The sequence below is a fragment of the Brachyhypopomus gauderio genome, chromosome 18, assembly GCF_052324685.1.
Source record: "Brachyhypopomus gauderio isolate BG-103 chromosome 18, BGAUD_0.2, whole genome shotgun sequence".
In the NCBI taxonomy this organism is placed as follows: Eukaryota; Metazoa; Chordata; class Actinopteri; order Gymnotiformes; family Hypopomidae; genus Brachyhypopomus; species Brachyhypopomus gauderio.
Window position 1 is genome coordinate 11,951,215 of NC_135228.1, and position 9,812 is coordinate 11,961,026.

General features: G+C 55.3%; 1 protein-coding gene across 1 annotated transcript in view; it reads right to left on the minus strand.

Annotated features, from left to right (window-relative positions):
- Positions 1 to 9,812, minus strand: part of dacha (dachshund a) — a 108,369-nt gene that overhangs the window by 22,557 nt on the left and 76,000 nt on the right. Inside the window, 2 exon segments of the mRNA XM_076980103.1 lie at positions 180 to 261; positions 263 to 333. Of these exon segments, the coding sequence (XP_076836218.1) occupies positions 180 to 261; positions 263 to 333 (153 nt within the window).

Genomic DNA, 9,812 nt, shown 5'->3' on the forward strand with positions numbered 1-9,812 from the left:
ATGAATGAATGACTGGCTGGCTCACTGAATGAATGATGAATGACAGGCTAAAGCGCTCGTGACGGTGTGAGAAACAAGCTGTCCACTCGCCGTCCAGCGGGGGGGCGGGGCGTGCGGCACGAGAATGTGAGCGGGCGTGGCGGGCGGGCGGGCGGGGCGGGGCGTGTGGGGGCACTCACGATTGGCCAGGAGGTGGCTCTGCTGGAGGGAGTTGAGGTGGGACCCAGCCAGGCCGTGTTGGCCTGACAGCACCCCGGGGGGGCAGGCCGTGCTGGACCGCCGAGGAGGGTGGCGACTGCAGCTTCTCCTTGTCCCAGGACGACTCGCTGCCACCTGGGGAAAGCGCAGTGAGGAAGGGGGGTGGGGGGCGTGAGCGAGAAGCCAGAGACCCGCAGGGGCCCTGCGCAAACCACCCGGTGCCCACCCCACACCCCCGATTGGGCGGACGGGCGGAGATCGGTCTCTCACTGTTGGTTACGCTCAGCGGTCCTGTAAGGGGAGCTCGGATAGGGCCTGCTCATGTGCCAATCAAAACAGCCCTTCAACCTGAGCTAAGTAATATCCATGAATAAACCAATGAGATGAAATACGGTTGAGAAGCCAGTTGTTGGGTGCTATACAAAAGACTTAAGTTGAATTAGCTCAGAGAGAGAGAGAGAGAGAGAGAGAGAGAGAGAGAGAGAGAGAGAGAGAGAGAGATGAGGCAGAGTGGAGGAGAGGAAACCGTTGTTTAATTCTGCTTAATAAGCATTGGAGGTCCTGCGAGTGATACAGCAGATGGTGTTTTTGCAACAGATTGCAGTGAGTGATTCTTTTAATAATAATGCGAATTAAATTCTTCCTCTGTAGAACGCTGGAAGCCGTTCACCGGGGAGCCCTTGGAAGGGGTGTGAGGGGAAACAGGCAGCGAAGGCAACGGTGGGGCTGCAGCACCTGAGGCCGCCCGGGCCAGCGCCGTGAGCACCGCCAGCACACCGGCGTTCCCGCAGGTCCGGTGGAACCGAACGCGCGCGCTTGCATGCCAACATCTGCCGGAGGACGAGAGGATGCCTTGCGAGTCGAACGCATAGGAGAGGAAGTTTTCTGGAGGCATTTTGCGCGGGCATGTGATGGTTTGCATGAAGCATGTCGTCTGCATGACGGCGTGTATATGTTGAACAGGACTGATGAAGAGACATTCTGTACAATGAAAGATGCAGTCAGATATAATCAATTCTGAGAAGTATCAGTTTACTTTTAGATGACCAACACGTTCTAAACAACTACATAAAAAAACAACACACGCCTATTCTGTGGTCTAATGTTAAGCATCACAATCGCTCACTGTGTATAAAATGTGTACGAAATCCACTAAACGCTGCCAAATCTTAGACTGAGCAAGTTCTGGGTTCTGGTTTCTAAGCTACTACTTTGCCAGTTGGTTGAACACAGTATTTTGGAGGACTGACTACTTAGAGGATGTATTACCACTGTAGACTTTAAAACAGTGCAGGTAAAGAGAAAGAGACATTTCAGGTTAAACATATGACCAGTCTACAGACGTGGAGGGAAAGAGGGAGAGCCTTTTACAAGCAAAGTGCCGACAATTCAGAAAGGGCGATGTGTGTGTGTGTGTGTGTGTGTGTGTGTGTGTGTGTGTGTGTGCGCGCGCGTGGGGTGTGTGTGTGTGTGCGTGTGCGCGCGCGTGGGTGTGTGTGTGTGTGTGCGTGTGCTGATGAGAGCAAAGTGTTTACACTGCAACTTCTACTCGACCTTTCTGTGCTCCTGTCAAGTGTAATTGTAATTTACATAAATGCAAAGTAACGATAAGTGTGGAAGTTTGGCAGTGTAATCTAGGACACGGCGGAGGAGTCAGTGGCACTCCTGCTTTTTTGTGCACGCGCGTGTGTGCCTGCCTGCGCGTGCGTGCGTGTGCGTGCAAACACAAATCTGTGTGTTTCCCTTCACTGAACTTTAAAACAGAGAGCCCTTTATAACATCCGGAGTTGCCAGACGAGCCGAGAGTCCGCGTCTCCTCGAAGCTCCTTTCGTTTTATCGGCGATCTAGTAACTCTCCGCACTGACCTCCTGCGCGGGGCTAACGGCTGTGGAAGTTGGACGCGTGTGTGGAGCATGTGTGGCGTGCAGTATATCACAGAGAGTGAGGAGTTCACCATCCACCGCTCTGTTGCGGATGGCCCATTTGGGCCCGGTCCAAGAGCTCCTCTAGTGTTGGCTGCTAGAGTAATTAGCCTAAAAGTGGTGCCAGCCAGGAAAGTGTGTGTGCGTGCACGCGCGCGCGTGTGTGTGTCTGTGTGCGCTTGCGTGTGTGTGTGTGAGAGAGAGAGACTGTGCCTGCCCAGCTGTCAGTCATGCTTTAAGAATGTGTCCATCACTATAGTGCTCCTTAGCCACACGCTGACAGAGCTGGGTTAACAGCATCCTTTTTAAAAAGCCCTGCGTAATTACGGCATGCATGGACACACACACACACACACACACACACACACACACACACACACATGCGCACACACACGCGCGCGCACACACACACACCCACACACACACACACACAACACACACACACACACACACACACACACACACACTTTTGTGCACATGCTTCATCACACACTCCCCCAGTCATCACTATAGCACACTCACTAAACTTCCCATATATCTTGGGCGTCTCCAGACATCTCACCAAGCATTCTCCCTGGACCTGATTCCTCCTCTCTCCCCACCTCCCTACTGGACCTGATCCCTCCTCTCTACCCACCTCCCTACTGTACATCATGTCTCCTCTCTACCCACCTCCCTACTGTACATCATGTCTCCTCTCTACCCACCTCCCTACTGTACATCATGTCTCCTCTCTCCCCACCTCCCTACTGGACCTCATGTCTCCTCTCTCCCCACCTCCCTACTGGACCTCATGTCTCCTCTCTCCCCACCTCCCTACTGGACCTGATCCCTCCTCTCTACCCACCTCCCTACTATACCTCATGTCTCCTCTCTACCCACCTCCCTACTGAACCTCATGTCTCCTCTCTACCCATCTCCCTACTGGACCTCATGTCTCCTCTCTCCCCACCTCCCTACTGGACCTCATGTCTCCTCTCTCCCCATCTCCCTACTGGACCTCATGTCTCCTCTCTCCCCACCTCCCTACTGGACCTGATCCCTCCTCTCTACCCACCTCCCTACTATACCTCATGTCTCCTCTCTACCCACCTCCCTACTGAACCTCATGTCTCCTCTCTCCCCACCTCCCTACTGTACCTCATGTCTCCTCTCTACCCACCTCCCTACTGGACCTCATGTCTCCTCTCTCCCCACCTCCCTACTATACCTCATGTCTCCTCTCTACCCACCTCCCTACTATACCTCATGTCTCCTCTCTCCCCACCTCCCTACTGGACCTCATGTCTCCTCTCTCCCCATCTCCCTACTGTACATCATGTCTCCTCTCTCCCCACCTCCCTACTGGACCTCATGTCTCCTCTCTCCCCCACCTCCCTACTATACCTCATGTCTCCTCTCTCCCCATCTCCCTACTGGACCTCATGTCTCCTCTCTCCCCACCTCCCTACTGTACATCATGTCTCCTCTCTCCCCACCTCCCTACTATACCTCATGTCTCCTCTCTACCCACCTCCCTACTGGACCTCATGTCTCCTCTCTCCCCACCTCCCTACTATACCTCATGTCTCCTCTCTACCCACCTCCCTACTGAACCTCATGTCTCCTCTCTACCCACCTCCCTACTGGACCTCATGTCTCCTCTCTCCCCCACCTCCCTACTGGACCTCATGTCTCCTCTCTCCCCACCTCCCTACTGGACCTCATGTCTCCTCTCTCCCCACCTCCCTACTGGACCTCATGTCTCCTCTCTACCCATCTCCCTACTGGACCTCATGTCTCCTCTCTCCCCACCTCCCTACTGGACCTCATGTCTCCTCTCTCCACCTCCCTACTGGACCTCATGTCTCCTCTCTACCCATCTCCCTACTGGACCTCATGTCTCCTCTCTCCCCACCTCCCTACTGGACCCTCATGTCTCCTCTCTCCCCACCTCCCTACTGGACCTCATGTCTCCTCTCTCCCCACCCTCCCTACTGGACCTCATGTCTCCTCTCTACCCACCTCCCTACTGTACCTCATGTCTCCTCTCTCCCCACCTCCCTACTGAACCTCATGTCTCCTCTCTACCCACCCCCCTACTGGACCTCATGTCTCCTCTCTCCCCATCTCCCTACTGGACCTCATGTCTCCTCTCTCCCCCACCTCCCTACTGGACCTCATGTCTCCTCTCTACCCACCTCCCTACTGGACCTCATGTCTCCTCTCTCCCCACCTCCCTACTGACCTCATGTCTCCTCTCTCCCCACCTCCCTACTGGACCTCATGTCTCCTCTCTCCCCACCCCCCCTACTGGACCTCATGTCTCCTCTCTCCCCACCTCCCTACTGGACCTCATGTCTCCTCTCTCCCAATCTCCTACTGGACCTCATGTCCTCTCTCCCCCACCTCCCTACTGGACCTGATCCCTCCTCTCTACCCACCTCCCTACTATACCTCATGTCTCCTCTCTCCCACCTCCCCTACTGGACCTCATGTCTCCTCTCTACCCACCTCCCTACTGGACCTCATGTCTCCTCTCTCCCCATCTCCCTACTGGACCTCATGTCTCCTCTCTCCCCACCTCCCTACTATACCTCATGTCTCCTATCTCCCCACCTCCCTACTGAACCTCATGTCTCCTCTCTCCCCACCTCCCTACTGGACCTGATCCCTCCTCTCTACCCACCTCCCTACTATACCTCATGTCTCCTCTCTCCCATCTCCCTACTGGACCTCATGTCTCCTCTCTCCCCACCTCCCTACTATACCTCATGTCTCCTCTCTATACCCACCTCCCTACTATACCTCATGTCTCCCTCTCTCCCACCTCCCTACTGGACCTCATGTCTCCTCTCTCCCCATCTCCCTACTGTACATCATGTCTCCTCTCTCCCCACCTCCCTACTGGACCTCATGTCTCCTCTCTCCCCACCTCCCTACTGAACCTCATGTCTCCTCTCTCCCCACCTCCCTACTGTACATCATGTCTCCTCTCTCCCCACATCCCTACTATACCTCATGTCTCCTCTCTACCCACCTCCCTACTGGGACCTCATGTCTCCTCTCTCCCCATCTCCCTACTGGACCTCATGTCTCCTCTCTCCCCACCTCCCTACTGTACATCATGTCTCCTCTCTCCCCACCCTCCCTACTATACCTCATGTCTCCTCTCTACCCACCTCCCTACTGGACCTCATGTCTCCTCTCTCCCCACCTCCCTACTGAACTCATGTCCTCTCTACCCACCTCCCTACTGGACCTCATGTCTCCTCTCTCCCCACCTCCCTACTATACCTCATGTCTCCTCTCTACCCACCTCCCTACTGGACCTCATGTCTCCTCTCTCCCCACCTCCCTACTGGACTCATGTCTCCTCTCTCCCCCACCTCCCTACTGGACCTCATGTCTCCTCTCTCCCCACCTCCCTACTGGACCTCATGTCTCCTCTCTCCCCACCTCCCTACTGGACCTCATGTCTCCTCTCTACCCAACCTCCCTACTGTACCTCATGTCTCCTCTCTCCCCACCTCCCTACTGAACCTCTGTCTCCTCTCTACCCACCCCCCTACTGGACCTCATGTCTCCTCTCTCCCCATCTCCCTACTGGACCTCATGTCTCCTCTCTCCCCACCTCCCTACTGGACCTCATGTCTCCTCTCTACCCACCTCCCTACTGGACCTCATGTCTCCTCTCTCCCCACCTCCCTACTGGACCTCATGTCTCCTCTCTCCCCACCTCCCTACTGGACCTCATGTCTCCTCTCTCCCCACCTCCCTACTGGACCTCATGTCTCCTCTCTCCCAACCTCCCCTACTGTACCTCATGTCTCCTCTCTCCCCACCTCCCTACTGGACCTCATGTCTCCTCTCTCCCCACCTCCCTACTGTACCTCATGTCTCCTCTCTCCCCACCTCCCTACTGGACCTCATGTCTCCTCTCTCCCCACCTCCCTACTGGACCTCATGTCTCCTCTCTCCCCATCTCCCTACTGGACCTCATGTCCTCCTCTCTCCCCACCTCCCTACTGGACCTGATCCCTCCTCTCTACCCACCTCCCTACTATACCTCATGTCTCCTCTCTCCCCACCTCCCTACTGGACCTCATGTCTCCTCTCTACCCACCTCCCCCTACTGGACCTCATGTCTCCTCTCTCCCCATTCTCCCTACTGGACCTCATGTCTCCTCTCTCCCCACCTCCCTACTGAACCTCATGTCTCCTCTCTCCCCACCTCCCTACTGAACCTCATGTCTCCTCTCTCCCCACCTCCCTACTGGACCTGATCCCTCCTCTCTACCCACCTCCCTACTATACCTCATGTCTCCTCTCTCCCCATCTCCCTACTGGACCTCATGTCTCCTCTCTCCCCACCCTCCCTACTATACCTCATGTCTCCTCTCTCCCCACCTCCCTACTGGACCTCATGTCTCCTCTCTACCCACCTCCCTACTATACCTCATGTCTCCTCTCTACCCACCTCCCTACTGGACCTCATGTCTCCTCTCTCCCCACCTCCCTACTATACCTCATGTCTCCTCTCTCCCCCATCTCCCTACTGAACCTCATGTCTCCTCTCTCCCCCATCTCCCTACTGGACCTCATGTCTCCTCTCTCCCCACCTCCCTACTATACCTCATGTCTCCTCTCTCCCCATCTCCCCTACTGGACCTCATGTCTCCTCTCTCCCCATCTCCCTACTGGACCTCATGTCTCCTCTCTACCCACCTCCCTACTGGACCTCATGTCTCCTCTCTCCCCACCTCCCTACTGGACCTCATGTCTCCTCTCTACCCACCTCCCTACTGGACCTCATGTCTCCTCTCTCCCCACCTCCCTACTGGACCTCATGTCTCCTCTCTCCCCACCTCCCTACTGGACCTCATGTCTCCTCTCTCCCCACCTCCCTACTGGACCTCATGTCTCCTCTCTACCCACCTCCCTACTGGACCTCATGTCTCCCTCTCTCCCCATCTCCCTACTGGACCTCATGTCTCCTCTCTCCCCACCTCCCTACTGGACCTCATGTCTCCTCTCTCCCCACCTCCCTACTATACCTCATGTCTCCTCTCTCCCCATCTCCCTACTGGACCTCATGTCTCCTCTCTACCCACCTCCCTACTGGACCCTCATGTCTCCTCTCTACCCACCTCCCTACTGGACCTCATGTCTCCTCTCTACCCACCTCCCTACTGGACCTCATGTCTCCTCTCTACCCACCTCCCTACTGGACCTCATGTCTCCTCTCTACCCACCTCCCTACTGGACCTCATGTCTCCTCTCTCCCCACCTCCCTACTGGACCTCATGTCTCCTCTCTCCCCACCTCCCTACTGGAACCTCATGTCTCCTCTCTCCCCATCTCCCTACTGGACCTCATGTCTCCTCTCTCCCCATCTCCCTACTGGACCTCATGTCTCCTCTCTACCCACCTCCCTACTATACCTCATGTCTCCTCCTCTCCCCACCTCCCTACTGGACCTCATGTCTCCTCTCTACCCACCTCCCTACTGTACCTCATGTCTCCTCTCTCCCCACCCCCCTACTGGACCTCATGTCTCCTCTCTCCCCACCTCCCTACTGTACATCATGTCTCCTCTCTCTCCCACCTCCTACTGGACCTCATGTCTCCTCTCTCCCCACCTCCCTACTGGACCTCATGTCTCCTCTCTCCCCACCTCCCTACTGGACCTCATGTCTCACTCTCTCCCCCACCTCCCTACTGGACCTCATGTCTCCTCTCTCCCCACCTCCCTACTGTACCTCATGTCTCCTCTCTCCCCCACCTCCCTACTGGACCTCATAGTCTCCTCTCTCCCCCACCTCCCTACTGGACCTCATGTCTCCTCTCTCCCCCACCTCCCTACTATACCTCATGTCTCCTCTCTCCCCACCTCCCTACTGAACCTCATGTCTCCTCTCTCCCCACCTCCCTACTGGAGCCAGAGTTTCCATGCCTGTCACTTCCCTCTCTAGAGCAACACCTTCCTGGTTTCCAGATGAACAGCTCCATCTCCTCTGTTACATGTGCTATTAATGAATAGAAAAAAATCTATTAGTTCAATCAAAGGAAACACTGATTAATGTTGACAATGTCAAGTAAAGACAATGTAAAGTTAAGCTGCTTTTTGAAATGGGGGTGTGGGAGTGGGGGGGAGATCATTAAAACACTTGAATGCTCACATCATCATCTGCCTACTTGAACACGAGGCAGCAGACATTTCAAATAAAACTGGTCCAAAGATTATCTAGATATAATAAACTACTGCTGCATCATGGAATATTATAAGACTTGACATTCACGAGCATGTGCGCCTGTGTGTGTGTGTGTGTGTGTGTGTGTAGCCTCTCTTTTACCTCTGCTCTGAACTAGAGTGTTTCTTTGGCCCATCAGGCCTGCCATCTGCCACTTACGCTAGTCCTCACCCTACAGCCTACAGTCTCTCTCCCCCAACACCCGGGCGTCCAGGAGCATGTGCGGAGGGCGACTACGTGAACATTTCAAAGGCTGCCCACCATTAGCCGGGAGGTCACCGCCGCACTGCTGCGAGAAGACACTCGAATGGAAAAGATCGTTGGATCAAAAGTCGGCATCCAAACGTATAACGTCAGCTTTTGATCAGGGAAGTAAACAAAAAGGTCGAACTCCTCGCAGGGTGGGGCGGTAAATTGTGCGGCCTCAAAGCGCCGCGTTTTTAATGCGCCGTTGGGGCTTAGGACAGGCTGGAGGTGGTCAGGCTGGCTTTGGGGTGGCTTTGTGTGTTATTGTGGACCAGGCCCACCGCGCTTGGGTGCACGGGGGCCTGTAAATTTGCGGACGCATGTTTATGCCACCGTAGCCATCTTGGGTCGGCGAAAGCGTGGGAATCCGTGTGCCTGTTTACTCCGTGGCCTCAGACACGCCGGGCAGACGTTTCGCTCTCTCACGCACCTCGCGAACTGGAGGTCCTGGATGGCCTGACCTCCAGGGGGTGAGATCTGGACTTCGACCTTATTCTGAGGTCAAAAATCGTGCAGTAATCAGTATCTGATTCCATGTTAAAGGAACTTGAATAGTGTGCTAATGCTAAGAAGCTTAGCATGAAGAACAGCTTGAATTGCTGGTTCCTCTGTAGTACACGGTAATGGTGCATGTCTCAGCCTGGTGCGATGAACGCTTTACACCAGTTTTTTCCTAAAGTGACTCCAGGATCCATGTGGTTCTGTGCTATTGAAGAAGAACTGTACCGGCACCAGCTTCACTTTCTAGTCCCTGCTGCGAACGTCAGGAAAGGACGGGAGCCTCTGAGATCACCAATCATGTTTACCCATCCCGACCCACCCTGATCCCCATTCGGCCGTCCGGACGGGCCGGTTCCAGCATGCGGTGGGTCTAAACCACCTCAACGGCCGAGCTAGACCTGAAAGTGCGAACGCAAGATCCAAAAGTGCCCGCGAGGTCTCATGTCCACTCTCGCGTACGCAAACACCGATGCGTCTCCCCTTCCGCCGCACCCGTTAGAAGCCGCCCCCCCCTCCCCATCTCAACCCCCCCCACACACTTTCGCGTTGTCACAGACCCTCGCACGCACTCTCGCCCCCCGACGCCGGGCTGTCCGGGAGCGCATTAACAGCTTGTAGCGGGCGCGGGCCGAGGACGCCACGCTGGCACTCTGTTTGTCATATTTCTTGTGGGCCTCGCCATCTGCCGGGGTGGCATTTTCATGGCTGTTT